This window comes from Dioszegia hungarica (genome assembly GCF_025882075.1).
Source record: "Dioszegia hungarica strain PDD-24b-2 chromosome Unknown MKK02contig_6, whole genome shotgun sequence".
NCBI lineage: Eukaryota > Fungi > Basidiomycota > Tremellomycetes > Tremellales > Bulleribasidiaceae > Dioszegia > Dioszegia hungarica.
This window is the reverse complement of record NW_026515768.1, coordinates 309740-327033: the sequence shown is the minus strand read 5'-3', so window position 1 is coordinate 327033 and position 17294 is coordinate 309740. Positions and strand designations below refer to the sequence as shown.

The 17294-nt window shown below is 57.6% G+C and overlaps 5 protein-coding genes across 5 annotated transcripts; all 5 read left to right on the top strand.

The window, feature by feature from the left end:
• Window positions 1-869: 869 nt before the first annotated feature.
• On the top strand, window positions 870-2896 carry MKK02DRAFT_22900 (uncharacterized protein; the record flags this gene model as incomplete). The annotated part of the gene is made up of 4 exons (XM_053086642.1): window positions 870-1602; window positions 1647-2034; window positions 2140-2288; window positions 2385-2896. 4 exons carry the CDS (start codon window positions 870-872, stop codon window positions 2894-2896), a joined length of 1782 nt encoding a protein of 593 aa, XP_052947657.1.
• Window positions 2897-3272: 376 nt separating this feature from the next.
• Window positions 3273-5088, top strand: MKK02DRAFT_42258 (putative transporter; the record flags this gene model as incomplete). Its single annotated transcript, XM_053091905.1, has 6 exons — window positions 3273-3609; window positions 3677-3749; window positions 3803-4140; window positions 4185-4365; window positions 4411-4808; window positions 4889-5088. The coding sequence occupies 6 exons, from the start codon at window positions 3273-3275 to the stop codon at window positions 5086-5088; spliced, it is 1527 nt and encodes a 508-aa protein (XP_052947656.1).
• A 1899-nt stretch (window positions 5089-6987) lies between these two features.
• Window positions 6988-7774, top strand: MKK02DRAFT_31426 (small GTPase superfamily; the record flags this gene model as incomplete). Its single annotated transcript, XM_053088288.1, has 5 exons — window positions 6988-7051; window positions 7100-7242; window positions 7293-7480; window positions 7537-7628; window positions 7680-7774. 5 exons carry the CDS (start codon window positions 6988-6990, stop codon window positions 7772-7774), a joined length of 582 nt encoding a protein of 193 aa, XP_052947655.1.
• Window positions 7775-8655: 881 nt separating this feature from the next.
• Window positions 8656-10391, top strand: MKK02DRAFT_22238 (putative UTP-hexose-1-phosphate uridylyltransferase; the record flags this gene model as incomplete). Its single annotated transcript, XM_053086540.1, has 9 exons — window positions 8656-8707; window positions 8809-8870; window positions 8934-9050; window positions 9151-9435; window positions 9538-9602; window positions 9666-9886; window positions 9938-10049; window positions 10105-10267; window positions 10314-10391. 9 exons carry the CDS (start codon window positions 8656-8658, stop codon window positions 10389-10391), a joined length of 1155 nt encoding a protein of 384 aa, XP_052947654.1.
• A 307-nt stretch (window positions 10392-10698) lies between these two features.
• On the top strand, window positions 10699-17274 carry MKK02DRAFT_23450 (uncharacterized protein; the record flags this gene model as incomplete). Its single annotated transcript, XM_053086734.1, has 17 exons — window positions 10699-11380; window positions 11434-11981; window positions 12032-12217; window positions 12287-12798; window positions 12843-14023; window positions 14070-14540; window positions 14591-14789; window positions 14840-14986; window positions 15033-15409; window positions 15457-15584; window positions 15633-15683; window positions 15731-15832; window positions 15879-16058; window positions 16116-16405; window positions 16459-16626; window positions 16686-16924; window positions 16976-17274. 17 exons carry the CDS (start codon window positions 10699-10701, stop codon window positions 17272-17274), a joined length of 5760 nt encoding a protein of 1919 aa, XP_052947653.1.
• Between the last annotated feature and the right edge of the window lie 20 nt (window positions 17275-17294).

Sequence of the window (17294 nt, the reverse complement as noted above, 5' to 3'; positions counted from 1 at the left end):
CCGGCCATACATCGCCTGCCTACTCCTCCCGTCGCTTCCTCATCGTCGCCTGGGCGGAGAGTCCGGTCAGACTCGCCCGCGCCTATGGCCCTGCACCCAGCGGACCGGGGGCGAGCAGCAAGAGAAGGGTCATGTTCGGACGAGGAGGAGTTCCCGCCATCCATCTCGCAGCGACACGTCTCTCGGAATCGCGTTGCAAAGGGCAGGGAGGGTGAGAAGGGGAAGTTGATGCTGCCGGTGGATAGCGATAGGGTCATCAAGGAGAAGAGAAGTTTCGAACGGACCCGGAAATGGGCGCGAGAGGCCGAGCATGTTCGAAAACAGAGAATGGAGCGAGCGGAGCCGTCCGAGGAGAACGAAGATAACCTGGAGGCGCTCGCGAGCGATATCTGTGAGTTGCGTTTTACGTTTGATACAGAAAAGATCATCCCGAACCCAGCTGACTGCCTCCAGCTCTTGATGGGTCCGGCTCGACTTCATCTCCTATCCCACCTCGAACCCCTTCGCCCGCTCCATCATCCCACGCTCCGCCTCAGCTCTCCCTTACGCTCCCCGGAACCCACATACCCATTCTCTCCATCGATGAGATCGTTCGCCTGCACTCAGGGTCCGCTCAGACCGCTGAAGTCGCCGCTAAGGATCGTGCGCGGAAGGAGCTTGGCCTGGCGCCTTCCCCTCGCCCTCAACAGCCAGCGACCGAGTCTGCAGCGTCGGACAATTCCAAGCCTTCCACCCCAAGACCGTCCATCCGGAGCAGGACCAACAAGTCGCCCTCAACTTCGCCCCCCGAAATACCCAAGCGGACATCATCCTCCCCCACCGCTGTAGTACACGTCATACCCAGCCGGTCGTCCTCCATCGCGAGCCAGATGCTGCGGACGACCAGTGCGTCCGGTAATGTGTCTTCGCCGGCCACATCGCCCGCGAGGTCGTCGGCGATCCCAGTCGAGAAGGGAAGTTCCGCTTATCCCACACCCGCCTCAGGCCGAGCTCGGCAATCTACCGTCTCCCTCTCGCAGCCCCATCCCGCGCGGTCCCAGACCACCCTCCACTCCTCACCAGCGGTCGACTCGCTCACCCCTGCTTCTCGAGCTCGCCCTTCGAAGGCCCGGTCCTCCACCGCTCCACCCACCACTCCCGCCACTGAGCAGATTCACGAAATGGCGCTCCATCTCCGCTCCGCCATGCTCAACAAGTCACTCACTTTCCCTCGTCCCTATCCAGACCGGCCACTCACAGTCTCCTACGCCGAAGTAGGCAAGCCGGACGGATACCCTGTCCTCATCTTCCTCGGCGTCGGGTGCGTGCGGTACCTCATCGCGCTGTATGATCAGCTCGCGCTAGTCTATGGCTTGCGGCTCATCTGCGTCGATCGGTGGGGTTATGGCAAGACAGACCAGGTGGACCAGGTGGATCGGGGGTTGATTGAGTGGTCGGGCGTGATAGGCCAGGTGGTGCGCAAGTTGGGGATAAGCAGGTTTCAAGTGGTGGCGCACTCGGCGGGGACGCCTTACGCTATGGCAGTGGCGAGGCGATATCCGGATATGATACGCGGCAGGCTGCATCTGCTAGCGCCGTGGGTCGGGCAGGATCACGATACCGGTGAGTACAATCAGCAGCGGGAGGGGATGTTGGCTGATAAGCAGTGTCCAAATGGCTCAAGTGGGTTCCAGGAGGCGTCATTCGGACGGCAACAGCGGCAGACCATAAGCTGCAGACGTACTTCCTCGGCAAGGCGCCTCGACTCCAGTACGCCCCTATCAGCTTTGATGCTCAGCTGGTCCAGCCCATCCCGGGCGAGTCTGGGCGAACGTTCGAGCCGCCCGCGGAGGAACTGGAGGAGTCGACGAAAGCACCAAACCTCATCCGGAGGGCGAGCACGGTGTTTAGCAATTCCAAGCCTCGCTCTCGGAGCATATACGGGACAGCGGCCAGCGCGTCGACTATCAACCTCTCCCTTCCTACCTTCGGATTCGGGTCACCCACTTCCGGCCGTCGGGTCGCGTCTACCGGTTCTCCCACCCCTGGACCAGAGTCACCGTCGACGCTGGGTCGGTCACCGGGGCTGAAGAACCTCAAAACGCTGGCAAATCGGATGTCGAGCCAGGTTTTGTCTGGTCCCCCATCGTCAGACTCGAGAGGGACCGCCTCGTCCGGTCCGTCCTCGGGCATGCTGGCGACGCCGGATCAATCCATGGAGATCTCGCCCAGCGCGGTTGATTTTGGGCTGGGAGAGGGGTTCGGGTCGTTCGCGACGGACCTGGAACTGGCCATGCCTATCATTGGCAGTACGTCCAAGGCTGGCCGGTCGATCCGGCTGGGCTCAGACTCGTCCTCCTCGGCCATCACGTCCTCGCGGAGCGGCTCGATAGCGTCGGTCATAGACGGACCTATATCCGCCCTCATGCCCCTATCTTCAATGACGTCCCTTCCCGCCCTCCCCGAGTCCCGATTCCCCTCCGACACCGCATTCTCTACGGCCCTCTCGCAAGCCTCCCACGCAGAGTGCGAACCCGGAACCACCTCGGATATCCTCCGTATCATCCTGAACAAACCCCACCGGGCCCGGGGCTTCAGGTATGAGGACGTTACTGCCCTCACGCACGTCTGGGTAGGCAAGGATGATCGGATCATATCCAAAGAGAGTATCAAGTGGATGGAGGAGGTGTGTGGGAGTACGGTCGATCGGAGGGTTGGGGTAGGGCATAATCTGATGAGTATCCCCGGGGTGCTGTGTGATTTGTTCAAGTGTCTAGGGGAGGAGGCGAGGACGGGGTGTAGGATGGAAGAAGGGAACAGGGAGACTGAGAGAGCAGAGAGGGAGGAGGAGACAAGGAGAGAACATCGGAGAAGAGAGGAGTCGGGCAGGAAGGAGGGACGGAGGGAGAGGCGGTAGATTGCGCATTTATTTTTTCTGCTTTTGACTATTGATATTTGTTGATGTTGATAGCGTAGCTGCTTGCTTATATGATGGGATGATCTGGCTTAGTCCTCTGAACCTGGTCGCTCCTTGGTGCTCCACAGAATCAGTCAGTCTCATCTGTCTCCGAGGAATGCTGCACTCGGCCGTATTATCTCCCGCCGGCTCTGCCGCTTATCTCGGAGCCAGGCACGGTTCAACAATTTCCAAGGCGGCACTCCGTCCGGTCTATCGTCGACCTCTATCCATCATGCTCAACTTGCAGATTTAAGGAGCATCTAGAACTTGTACATATACCCATCATACCCTCAGATTTACTTCTGTGTATAGTCCGATCTCGCCAGCGGCCAGCATGTCCTCTCCCACCTCCGACGCCAAGGACCCGCCCGATCTCGCGCCACCCCTATCTCGAAGCGTAACCCCCACGCCTGCCTTCTACTCGCTCACACCTATAATCTCCCGTATTTCTGGCCGGACACACCACCACTCCTCCGAACGTGTGAATGATGGGTTCGACAATTACCCGCCGCCGCTCCCTTCGGATCCGGTACAGCTGCAGAGGGTCCTGACGGATCGGCCGGACGTGGAGCGGCAGTTGAGCGGGGTGGGGCCGCCGCCTGATGGAGGGTTTGAAGCATGGGCGGTGGTGGCTTCGACGGTATTTGTTCTTTTCTGTGTGCATGGACTGGGTGAGTGTCTGCTCTCGCGGAGAGAAAGGGTGATTTGGGAGGGCAAGGGGAGGCGCTGATATTGCAGTGACGAGCTTTGGTGTCTTCCAGGCCAAATACCTCTCGGATCAGTTATCGGCCTACACCCGATCTCAAGTAGCGTACGTCCTCATCCAACGCTTCGCTTCCCTTTTTGGGCCGTGCCGACCTTCAGGTGGATCGCCTCGGTCCAGCTCACCCTCACATTTGCCGGCTCCCTCCTTGCCGGCCGATACTTTGACGCAAACGGGTGTCGCCTACTCGTCATCCTCGGCTACTTTCTCTCTATCGGCGCGCTCATCGGCCTAGCCTTCTCGACGAAATACTATCAATTTATGCTCGCCCATGCGTGCTTTGGGATATCCGGATCCGTTCTCTACACCCCAGCGACGGCGGTGGTGGGGCACTGGTTTCTCAAGAAGAGGGGCACGGCGACTGGGATCGTCAGTACGGGCGTCGGACTGGGCGGTGTGATCTACCCGATCATGCTGAATCGGCTCTTTGATACTTGGAGTGAGTCTCTATCGGAAAGAAAGGGGATGAAGCTGATATGACAGCGTTCAGAAATACCATCCTGGTCTTGGCAGGAATGAACGCGGTGCTCATGCTCCCATCATGGTTCTTCCTCAATGCGAGACTACCGAACAGGACGCCTCCACCGCTCAGGCAGCTCAAGGCGCCATTCAAGGAGGTCAGGTATACCATGCTCCTCCTTGGTTCCGTCATGGTCATGATGAGGTCAGTCCACCCGCCCCTTCCCCCCGTACTCAGCTGACCATCAAGCTGGTTCGTCCCATACTTTAACGCCCCCCTCCTCGCATCCTCCAACAACCTCTCTCCAAGTCTCCAATCATACGCCGTGACGATCCTCCAAGCCGGCTCAATGACCGGTCGCGCGGGCTGCGGGTTCCTCTCGGACCGCCTGGGCGTCTATCGCGTCTTTGTCACCTCGGCCATCTGCTGCGGCATTACCGTTCTCGCCTTCTGGACGGGATGGCCCATGCCTACGCCGGTGGTGGTGGTCGGACTGTTCATCTATGGGCTGGTCAGCGGTCCCTGGATCGCGCTGGTCCCGACGGCGTGTGCGGCGATCTCGCCAGTGAAGGAATTGGGGATGCGGGTGGGGATGATTTGGACATTGTCGGGGTTTACGTTGCTCGCTGGGCCCGTAGCTGGTGGTCGTGAGTCATCCCTTCCTTTTTCTGCTCATCTACACCCCGCCCGCGTACAGGTCGAAGCTGGCGCGGTAGCTGACGAGCAGAACTGGTCCAAATGAACAGCGGTCGCTTCACTTACGCCGGCATCTTCTGCGCAATCGCCTTCTTCCTTGGCGCGCTGCTCATCGTCTCACCGCAGATAGTGGATCGGCTGAGAGACAGGAGGGAGAATATAGAGGCCAAAAGATTGTCGACGGCGGCGCCAAGTGAGAGGTCGTCGGTGGAATCGGCGACGCGGGTGTAGACGGCTGGACGGATACATGGCGGGAGATTAGGTTGTATAGTAGCGCTCAATGCGATATCTTTCTGTTCTGCCCATCTCTCGCTGAGCGCTCGTAGGGTACACCCTGCGCTGCTGATCCAGAGTCCTCTGGCTACGGCTTCCTTGCTCTTTCCTCCCAGACTTCTGTCCCTGCCGAGCTGCTGATGTGGCCGCTCGGAGAGTTTCAGATCTGCCACACCGCCACATGCTGCATCCGGTCCCTTTATTACGGCATTCTCACTCGCGTGCACCGAAACCTTACCGCAGTCGGGACCGGAATCCGATGACCACCCTCAGCGCGCACATCTCCCAGCCACCGGACCTTGACTCTCCTCCTCACTCATCATCGTTCTTCTACCTCCCATCTACAACGACATACAGCTCAGACCGCAGACCATCTTGTCACGGACGATCTGTGTATAGGCTCAGCATCCACGCGCAGTCCGCTTCGATCAAACTCCAGGCGCGCTCTCGAGCTCGATTCCTCCCCGCTCTTTCCGGTCGTGAACGATCTCCACCCAGAGGCCACTTGTCGCATATAGCGCATACTGCCAGTCGTGAGTGTCTTCTTCCGTGTGTATGCATGCTCGCGGCGTGATCTCTGGCTTCCATCTTCCTTTTCTCTGTGCCTCGTTGTTCAGTGCGCGTTTCAAAGTCCCCTCCTTTCCCACCCACACCCTTCAAACCCCATTCCACGCTGTGCATTTACTCCCAAGCCCGAAGAGAAAGAAGCATGCCTCACACTTCACCCTCCTTCGTCCCCACCCTTTCTGGGGCCGTGTTGGCCGGACAGCGGAAAAAGCGTCCTTCGAGGCCGGTACCGCCGGCTTTGACGGGGTCCTCTCTCCACACATCTCCATCATCAACACCTTTGTTCTCTCCCCCTCCGAGGTGTGTCGCCGCACATACAAGATGTTGCGCGTGCCCTCCTTCCGTGCAGCGGCGCTGTGCCCGATAGAAGATGCGAGTGCTCGTGCTGTGTGTCGCGTGCCCAGGGGAGGCGGGCGATCGTCGGATGTAAGCAGAAGGAGGGGGTGTGATGCGAGGCGCAAGGCAAGGCATATATCAAGCCGGGATCGGAGGGGTTGCGAGGGGGTCCTATTCGCCACCGTCCCTCTGTTGCTTTGTCGTCTTTGCCTTTGTCGCCCTTGACCTTGTCATCCAACTTGCATTGTCATTGACCCATACTTCACCACCAAACTCTACCTTCCCCGCCGTGTGTGGGTGGACGTTTCGCATTTCGCGACTCCACACGCTCCGCCGGCTCCAAGCTCAAGCTCTTATCGCCCGTACCTTGCGCGCATGGACCTACCGTCTTATCGCCCCCCATCTCCTCCTCCGCTTGTCAATACCTTTGCCGCAGTTACTACCCCCTTCCCCTTCCCAGTCTCACCCGCGTCATCATCATCAAATCTTCACCCGCCTCCTCCCAAACATCACACTGACGCAAACATTTCTTCCCCGCCTCATCTCATATATTCGCCTCTACCTCGCTATCATCATTACCACCGATCTCCACCCTCCTACGCCCTCTCTCGCGTCCGGTCGAATGACTCGTCTCGACGCTCACCGGCCATCACCCACCTCCCCCAACTTCGCCCCTCCCCTACCCGCCTGATTGTATCTCCACCCAAACAGACCGCGGTCCTCGTTCCTAGTCCTACCACACCCCTAGCACCCTCCGTCCCCGGCAGCGACTACTTTGCGACCCTCTATCCCGGCCTATACCCTCAACCACAACCCCGACCAACTCCTCCTCCACCGCCGCAGCCGCCGCACAGACCTAGTCTGTACCGATCCCCTAAACCCCGTCGGCCAAGCCTCGAACAAGAGGAAATCCTCGTCACACCCCCGCCTTCCCCCACCTATCTCCTCCGCACAATGTCCGCCCCTAGCGCGAGCTCGATGAAGCGGAAAGTCGTCATTATGGGCGCACCAAGTGTCGGTAAGCCAATCGCCCTTCCAGTATGCTGGGTAGTGGCTGACAAGACAGGCAAGACCTCCTTGACGCAACAGTACATCGCCCCGCCGACATACCAAGAATCATACTTCCCCACTATCGAGTCGACGAGTCACAAGGCGGTCAAGTTTAACGGCGAGGAGTATGATTGCGAGATCATCGACTCGGCAGGACAGGTGAGCTACGAACTTCCTTCCGCTGGCGAGGGGTATAGCTGACATCGCAGGACGAGTACACTCTCTTCCCATCGAAATATGCGGTTGGCGTACACGGCTACTTGCTTGTCTACTCGATAACGTCGCGCCAGTCGTTCGACATGGTGCAGACTGTCCATGACAAGATTCTGGATTTTGCGGGGCTGGCGAAAGTCCCATGTGTCGTTGTGGGCCAGAAGACAGATCTTGGCGAGAAGAGGTGAGCGACCCGATTCAACATATCTGCATGAATGGCGGGCGGAGCTGATGTCATAGTCGTATGGTGACGACCGCGGAGGGAGAAGCTCTGGCGAAGAAGCTGAACGCGGCGTTTGTCGAATCGTCAGCCAAGGATAATAAGAATGTCGGTGTGTCACTTCCACGCTTATCGAGTTTGCGAATGAAGCTGATAGCATCAGGCAAGGCATTTGAGGTGCTTCTCGGGGAGATGCAGAAGGAGTACAACCCTGCTCCCGAGAAGAAGAAGGCTGGATGGTTCTCCTGGGGCAGGTAGTCGCCCTAAACACCTCTTTTGAACTCGCATCGCTTCTCCCCCTTTACATTCCCGTCTGCTACCCCTCCCTCTCCCCTCATCACCTATCTCATCCTCCATCTCTGCTGGTGTCGCTCACGGCGTCGACATCTATCGGCGTCGAATATCATCTCATCCATACCTTCGGCGGCGGCCATATCCCTTTCCCCTATTTCGCCACCTTCCCTTTCTAACCCATCATCGAGTCGATTCGGCGGCTCTCATTCGGACCGCCCCTCTCGACCCTTCTTCCTCCGTTGTATCGGGCTCTACCACCATCATCTCCCCCTATAATCACCATCCCCCACCACCTTCCGGGCATCTTGGATGACACCCTATAAACACGTACGATTACCGGGCCCGCATCATACCTGTACCTCTACCATCTTTTCTTCTCTGTCTCCTTCCTATAATCGACGCAGCAGGGGTGGGTACAAACGAGCCCATTTGGAGGTCAGGCGCGCTGGGTGTAAGGGACCAGACGTAGCTAGGGATAATGTAGAGTATAGTTTGCTAGTCAAGTAGATGGGCAATATCTCTAATGCAAGATGTATCAACTCTGTCTCTTAGCTCGCTCCCGCGCCAACGTCCCGCCTGAGATTCCCGTTCGTGAGCTCTGCGATGTGCAACATGCGCTCCGAAATTCCCGTTCGCACAGCAGCCTGAGCTCCGGCGGATGACGGCATGCCGATGACCGGGCCGAGCGAGGTATATTCCCGTTCTGCTCGCATGTTTGGGCGACGTCGAGGTAGCTTTTGGCAATGCTCATCATCCAGGACACACTATAAGAAGCTGGCTGTCGCGCCGAGGTCAGAGAATACCACCTCGAAGTCTAGTCATCACATATCGCAAAATCCAAAAAGATGGCCGAAGAATCTGTAGCTTTCGAGCCGACCGAACACCCCCATCGTCGCTGTAAGTCCAGCTCTCTCAGCGTATCCCCTTCCACGCCCCTGATTTGATGTCCCTGGGGACGTATCTGCGAAAGTGATGTCTGTCATCGTACTGATAGCTAGACAACCCACTGACAGGCAAACATGTCCTCGTCTCGCCTCACCGCACCAAGCGGCCCTGGATGGTGCGTCCGCCTCAGCCTTGCTTGGCCTTGAAGTGCAGTCGAGCGAGAGCTGACGGATTGTAGGGCCAGACAGAGGAGCCTGTAGTTGCTCAGCTGCCGAAGCATGATTCGAAGTGTTATCTATGTCCTGGGAATGAGCGGATGGGCGGGGAGAAAAACCCAGATTATGACAATACCTTCGTGAGTCCATCCCCTACGGGTCTCTTCGTCCTGGCTTAGAACCCGGCACCTACTGGCAAAATCCTCAGATCCTGCTTGACCGTGATTGCTAATTTCGAAGGTATTCAACAATGACTTCCCCGCCCTCCTACCCGCTCCCCTCCCCTTCCTCCCCTCAAACCCGGAAGAATCAGGACCCGAAAGCATCAGCCAGATGTTCGCCTCCCGACCCGTCCGCGGGCGGTGCAAGGTGATCTGTTTCCACCCGAGGCATGATCTCACGCTGGCGATGATGCGGCCGGAGGAGATCGAGGCTGTTGTGGAGGGGTGGAAGGGGGTTTATGAGGCCGAGGGCAGGTTCCTGAGGGAGAGTCAGCGGGAGGAGGGGTATGTGCAGATCTTTGAGGTGAGCCATGCCTGTCCGAACTTCAGTGTGACTGCACAATCATGTGCTGCTGTCTGTCAGACACTCTCCGAAGCCGTCCTGGAGATCAAGACTGATCATCAGAACCGCGGGGCTATGATGGGCGCTTCGGCACCTCATCCTCATGGCCAGGTCTGGACCTTATCCTAGTAAGCTAGATTTCCTACAGCCGCCTCCGTGTCCGAGTGTACAGATAGCAGCTTACATGTTAGCGTCCCTGAAGAGCCCGCAGTCGAGCTTGAAAATCTGGAAGGACACGCCACGGCCGTGGCGGCGTCAGGTTCTCACCCCACGTATCCCGATGGCAAGGCTTGTCTGCTGCTCTCTTACGCGGCTGAAGAGGTCGCACGGAAAGAGAGGGTGGTGGAGATCGATGAGAGTGGGTGGGTGGCGGTAGTACCGTTCTGGGCTATCTGGCCTTTCGAAATATTGCGTCAGTCCTCTGTGCCCCACCACAATCAGGCAGGAAGCTGATGGTTTGTAGTACTGCCATATAAACGTCACATCCCATCCATCCTGCAGCTCACGGCGGACGAACAAGCGGGGTTGGCCAGGATATTGAAGAAGGTGTTGGTGCGATATGACAATCTCTTCAAGTGAGCTTTCTGGACTGCTCCTCTCCTGATATTAGGGAACAAAGCTGACAGAAAGATGCCCCTTCCCATACTCTATGGGCCTTCATCAAGCTCCTACTCCACCTTCCGTGCCAGAAGAATCCCGCGCCCAGGTGCACTTTCACTTTTACCCGCCGCTCTTGCGAAGTGCGAGCGTGCGCAAGTTCTTGGTTGGATTTGAGATGATGGGTGAAGCTCAGGTGAGTTCACTTTCCAACAATATGAAACGCAGCTGATAAGACCAAGCGGGACTTGACGGCTGAGCAGGCGGCGAAGCGATTGAGGGATGTCAGCGATGTTCACTACACGCTGGAGAAGGAATGAGTAGATGCAATCTCCTGATTTCCCGCTTGGTCACCGTAGCTCGTGTGAGCCTCGTTCTGCCCATCTTGACCGAGCCGCTTCGTTGCCTTCCACTGCCTCCGCAGCATCGGCAGCCCGGACCTCTGCCACACTTGCCCGGGCATGACCGAAACCTGCCTCCACCTTCAGGTCGCTGGACTACAACCAGGAACTGTTGACATAAAACTTCCCCCTTCTCTCTTGATCACTGCGACTTCCCGCCCAATATGGAGCTGGGTCGCCGCTCCGCGATGAGCCTCATCCTCGGAACCTGCCCATAGACATCGCCATGTCTGCCGAACATGATCCGGAGGTGGACCCTCCCGAGGTGCCCATCCTCCGCCTCCGGATCACCCACATCACATCAACCATGTCGACCCCCTTACCTACCTTGGCCAACTACTACGTTCCTCCGCAATTCGCTACGGCCGTACCTATGGGTGTACTCCCTCATCACGCACCCGTCATCCGGATCTTTGGCACCACGCCCGCCCTCCAGAAGATATGCGCTAACATACACCTCTGCTACCCCTACTTCTACGTCCCGTATCCTATGGACTCTACGGACCCTCTTCGGCCCGAAAGAGTCGTGCGTCTCTGTCAGCGCTTTGCTGTGTCGCTCAACCACGCCATCTGCCTCGCGATGCGCCAAAATCCCACATCAGCGTCCAACAAGTACGGCGGCGGCACCGATCCGAAGCACCTACACGTCGTCTCGGTGATGCTCGTCAAGGGGACGCCGTTCTACGGCTACCATGTGGGCTACAACTACTTCCTCAAGGTCAGCCTGGTGAACCCCCAGAGGATGTACGTGGCGCTGGAGCAGCTAAGGAAGCCGGCGGTACTAGGGAGAGAATGGCAGCCGCACGAGGCGCACATGAATCACGTCTTGCAGTTCATGTGCGACTTTGACTTGTATGGTTGCGGCTGGCTGGATCTGAGTGGTGGGACATTCAGAGCGCCTCTTCCTGGTGAGCTGTGACTTGACTGGTCTAGGCACCTGCCGAAGGGAGCTGATGATCAGAGGGTGATCCTTACGATTCCCCCGGAAAGGGTCCGACCACCATCTTCAACTCCCTCACTGTCCCCTCCGATATGGTGTATCCACCCGTACTCTCTCCACCCAAAGACTCGCATACGCCTCTAGAAATCGATATCCTCCCCAACCAGATCATCAATAGGCGCGGACTCAAACCGCGAGCGCTACATCAGGACTTCGTTGAGCTCCTGCAGCAGCCGCTGGACCCCAAGGAGAAGCTCGTTCCCGCCGTAGCGGAGCTATGGGAGGATGAGCGCCGACGTCGGTCGATGCGAGGCCAGTCTTTGGCTGAAGAAGCAATGATGCCCGGTTTGGGGATGGGTGGTCGGTCGATGGAGGAATTAGGATACAAGGTGCCCGGGAAAGAAGTGCATGAGAATCAGGGCGGTCATTGGAAGATCTCGGAAGAGCTCTGGGGGATGTTGGAGGAACGGATGGGGATAGAGAGAAGGCGGAAAGGAAGATTGACGTTTGAGCGATTCTCGGGCGAGATCAGGGCGGGCAAGGAGGGTGAGAAGCTCAAGTACGACAGGGTGAGCTATCAGAGTCAAGATGCCCCGGTGATCAGAGCTCATCCATGTAGTGGGTCATGACCACATTCAAAGCTGTATCGGCACATTGGCCCAAACTCGACAAAGTAGCCAAATCGACACAAAGATCTAAGCGGTCGAGGAAGGGCAGACCGTCGTCTGCTATCGCCCCCTCTTCACCCATCGGACATTCCTCTCCTCCACCCGGTCAGCTCGCCTCATCACCCCTCAGACCTGCCGTGCCCTCACAATACATCAAGCCAGATCCTGACGCACCCCCACTCCCGCCCGCTGGTCTTGACGACGAGCCCATGCCCGCAGCCGTTGACGACGTCGAAGCGTTCTCATCGGACGAAGACGATGATGACCTCCTTGAGGGCGAAGGCAACCCTTTCCACCTTTTCGCAATGACCCAGGCGCCCATGCTGGAGATGAAGGTCGAAGTGGACTCCAAGTACATCGCAGGCGATACTGGCGCCGCACCGGACGAGGAGGAAGAGGAAGAGGCGGCTCTTAGGCGGCATACGGAGGATGTCCAGCAGCGTGCGGACGCCGGGCGGGACTTTCGAGCCACGCAGGCGGCGCCAAAAGGCGAGGAGAGTGACCACGAGTATGGTGATGAGGAGCTAGACGCACTATTCCGAAAGACGGTGACTGGAGGCTTCGAGAGTAGACCTTCCACTCCAAGGCGGCGAGATGGCGATGCGACGTCACATACGCCTACAACGAGGGGTACGGGCTCGTCTGGGGGTTCGGTAGACGCGAGGCGGTATCAGCGGGAAAAGCGGATGAGGGAGTTGGCCGGTTGGGGCGATCTCAGGTGTGTCTGCTCGTCTGTTTTGCTGTGCGATCGCTGACTCGCAGTACTATCATGGACCGCTCCTCGGTATCGCTCACACCGCCTGCAAATCCATACGATGATCGTCCAGGCACCCCGCAGCGGCCTCGTACACCTACTGGTCCGGCTACACCCGTCAGCGACAATGCCACGCCCACTTCAATGGTCCGCAACCTATTTGCCAAAAAGACCAACGGTCCCTCCCCGCTCAACACTCCTTCTAAACATGCGGCCTGGCCGCCGGTCAATACAGTCATCCTCCCACCGTCAAAAAGGTCGGTCGGGCCGTGGTCACCTTCACCTGAAAAGGATGAGATGGACGAGAGTCCCTCAAAAGTGACCCCTCGAGCGGTTCCTCGACTGCCGGAGGTCAAGGTCAAATCGGAATTTGAGGAGATCTCGGCGCAGCCGGATAGTGATGATGTCGCTATGCTGTTCGCGCCGGCTCAGCAGCAACCCTCGATCGAGACGTCGGAGTCGGGGAAGACGGAGCCGACGCCTCAGCCGGTGCAGGTCAAGGTGGTCATTCCGATGTCGAGTCCGACGCAGCTGAACGAGCCTGCGGAGGAGGTCCCATCGGCGGAGCGGACTTCAGGGGTCGAGCTGCCGTCTAGCAATGACCCCACGCGCTTCGCAGCGGCTGTCGATGCGGCCGACGCTCCGTCGGAAAGGCCAAAGAAGCGGGTCCGAATGGCTGGACCAATAGACGAGCCCGAGAACCCTTTCACTCAACACCCCAACCTTTCTCAGCGGTCTCAACTCAGTCAGCTGAGCCAGCGGAGCGCCTCGTCGGCACATAGCCATCCTACGGTGAGCTCGGACTCGACCGATCCGGCCGTCCACTTTGCCAAGGACGCATGGCAATTCTACCTCGCTCCACCGTCCGCGCGGGATGTAACGGCCACGATGGAGTCGAGTGGCATCCCCACTGTCATTTATCAGGAACCGTACTATTCCAACCCGGTTGATGTCCCGCCTCGGGCCAAGATGTTTGCTGGGCGCATGTTTGCGCTTAAGGGGAACACGGTGGCGGATCTGCAGGAGTTTGATGTCACGGGCATCACGCCCAAGACAAAGCGGTGGTTGAAGACGAAGCGGACGGCCAGTGTACGGGTGCCTCGAGGGTGGGAGTATGCGGTTCCGCCACCGAGGTTGGATAAGGTGGTCAAGTGGTGCCATGACGAGGATGTGGAGCTGTACAAGAGGGGTGAGTGAGCTTCTCTTTTCGGGGCCGAACACGGCTGACGATGTAGAGCATCTTCACGCGCTCGCCAACTCACAACTCTCCGGTCCGACCCAAAAGAACCGGTTCGGCTTCAAATTCTCCCAGAAGAAGAAGAGCAAGGACGCCGAGCGCGAAGCCCAAAACATGTCGGTGCTCTGTATCGAGGTCTTTGCCAAGTCCCGACATCAGCTCCTGCCCGATCCGGAAAAGGACGAAATCACCTCCATCTTCTTTTGCTACCAGAACGAGGACGAAAATCTGCCAAACACCACCTCGCTTCCTGGCTACTATGCTGGTTATGCGGTTGTCGATGGTGCGCAGACTCGAGGTGGGCGGTCCAAGCTGGACGGGATACCCTGTACGGTGCTCGACTCTGAGCTGGATCTAATCAATTGGTTGATTGATCTGGTGAAGGGCTGGGATCCGGATGTGCTGGGTGGATGGGAGCTGCATAACGCTTCGTGGGGATATGTGACTGCGAGAGCGCAGGAGTCATTCGGTGAGTTAAGCGGGCATCGAACATCGCATAGAAGGTAGCTGATATGGCAGGAATGGACCTTACCGAAGAGCTGTCGCGAGTCGTCGGTGGTCATACTGGACTCAGGAAGGATTTTTACTCCGCCACGCACACGTCGACGTTCAAAGTGTCAGGTCGGCACGTCCTGAACGTCTGGCGGATCTGTCGAGCCGAGATCAACCTAACTCAGTACTCTTTTGAGAATGTCGCCTTCCACCTCTTGCATCAACGGTAAGTTATCGCTCCCATACTTGCTCGGACGAGCATAGCTGACCCGGCAGTATACCTCGCTATTCAGCCGCGAGTCTTACAGCCTTGTGGAAGAGCAAGACGCCAGAACACACCAATCGCGTGCTCAAGTACTTCTTCCAGCGAGTCGTCATGTACTGCGAGATCATCGACGCGGCAGAGATCATCACCAAGAATGCGTAAGCTCACAGTCAAACATACGCATCATCACAGCTGATCGTTTAGCGAATTTGCTCGGGTTTTCGGCGTCGACTTTGCGTCAGTCATGTTCCGCGGCTCTCAGTTCAAGGTCGAATCCTTCATGTTCCGCATCGCCAAGCCCGAATCCTTCGTCTTCGTCTCGCCCTCGAAGCAGCAGGTTGGACTGCAGAACGCTCCATTCGCCGTTCCGCTCATCGCCGAGCCCGAAAGCAAGTACTATACCCATCCCATCCTCGTGCTCGACTTTCAGAGTCTGTACCCGTCCATCATGATCGCGTATAATATCTGCTATTCGACGTGCCTGGGTAGGGTGGAGAAGTTCAAGGGGACGGACAAGTTTGGGTTTACGGAATTGAAGGTGGCGGATGGGTTGTTGGAGCTGTTGAAGGATTACTTGACTGGTGAGTTGCCTGGATCACTGGATCCCCTCGCGTAACTGACGGATCAGTCACTCCGAACGGGATGGTGTTCGTCAAGCCGGCGGTGCGGAAGAGCCTGTTGGCGAAGATGTTGGGCGAAATTCTGGATACTCGAGTGATGGTCAAGCAGGGTATGAAGGGTGCTAAGGGCAACAAAGTGAGCACATGAAGCTTGCCGCAAGAGATTCATGGCTGACATATTCAGACTCTGCTATCGCTACTGAATGCTCGTCAACTTGGTTTGAAACTTATGGCCGTGAGTTGCCCAAGCCCGCCAGCATAGCACGACCGGCTTATGGATAGAATGTCACCTACGGCTACACTAGCGCCACCTACTCTGGACGTATGCCTTGTATCGAAGTGGCCGACTCAATCGTGCAGACTGGGCGAGAGACACTGGAGAAGGTGAGCATCATTCTCTTCGCCTGGAGGGGGTCTCACTAAAGTTCAGGCTCAAGAGCTGATCCACTCTCGGCCGGAATGGGACGCCAGAGTAGTCTACGGCGACACCGACTCCCTCTTTGTCGCCCTCCCTGGTCGATCCAAGGATCAGGCGTTCAAGATTGGGAACGACATCGCCGATGCTGTTACAGCCATGAACCCGAAGCCAGTCAAGCTCAAGTTCGAAAAGGTACGCTGATTTTGGGGCTATTGGCTTGATGTGCTGGGGTAGAGCTGACTTTTCCAGGTGTATCTGGGTTCAGTCCTCATGGCCAAGAAGCGCTACGTCGGCTTCAAGTACGAACATCCCGACGAGCTCGAGCCGGTATTTGACGCTAAGGGTATCGAGACGATCCGGCGGGACGGTTTCCCGGCGCAACAAAAGATCGAGGAGGTGTGCTTGAAGATGTTATTTCGGAATCAAGACCTGTCGGAGATCAAGGAGTTCTGCCGGCAGGAGTGGACAAAGATACTGCAAGGCAGGGTGTCGCCACAGGAGTTTATAGTGGCAAAAGAGGTCAGGCTAGGGTCGTACTCGTGAGTTTCCCTTTGACCACAGGTGTTCGGCAGCAAACAGCTGATCGTGACAGAGACAAAGGGGTTCCTCCGCCTGGAGCTGCGGTGGCCTACCGGAGAATCTTGAAGGATCCGCGTGACGAGCCGCAGTACGCTGAGCGGGTTCCATATATCGTTTCGAACGCGGACGGGAGGCGGTTGATTGATCGAGCACGGATGCCAGAGGAGATGCTTGCTAATCGGTGAGCTGCGTTGATCCCTCTCTCCGCTTTTGATACGAGGAAAACAGCTGACGACGTAGATCCCTCGGCATCGACGCGGAGTACTACATCCGCAACCTCCTCATCCCTCCTCTGTCTCGGATCTTCAACTTGGTCGGAGCGGACGTCGAGAACTGGTTCGACTCGATGCCCCGAGTCAAGCGGGCGGGACGATATGAGCAAGCAGCCCAATCAAGCAAGGCGGCCGGAGGCAAGATGCGTATTGACAGCCATTTCAAGTCGAGCCATTGCGTTGTCTGCGGAGCAGAGTCGCCGTCAGGTAAGCTGTTTTCGGCCTTTTGGTGCAGGGTGCTCAAAGCTGACAAACAAGGCATCTGCAAGCTGTGTATAGACTCTCCATCGACCTCCTCGCACACTATTCTATCTCGCGAACACCTCGCCCAAGAAAAGCTCGCAGCATTCCACAAGATCTGCGCGTCATGTAGCGGGACCCCGCTCAGCGACAAGATACTGTGCGACTCGATCGACTGCCCGCTGACTTATGCGCGGTCGCAGGCGCAGCGGGACGTGGAGGATCTGGTGGATGTACGGCGGGCGCTGGATAAATTGGATCTGGAGGGGCCAGAGCGAAGGGAAGAGGGACCATGGGTGGGGGCCATGGACTGGTAAAAGGGGCGGACGGATTTCAT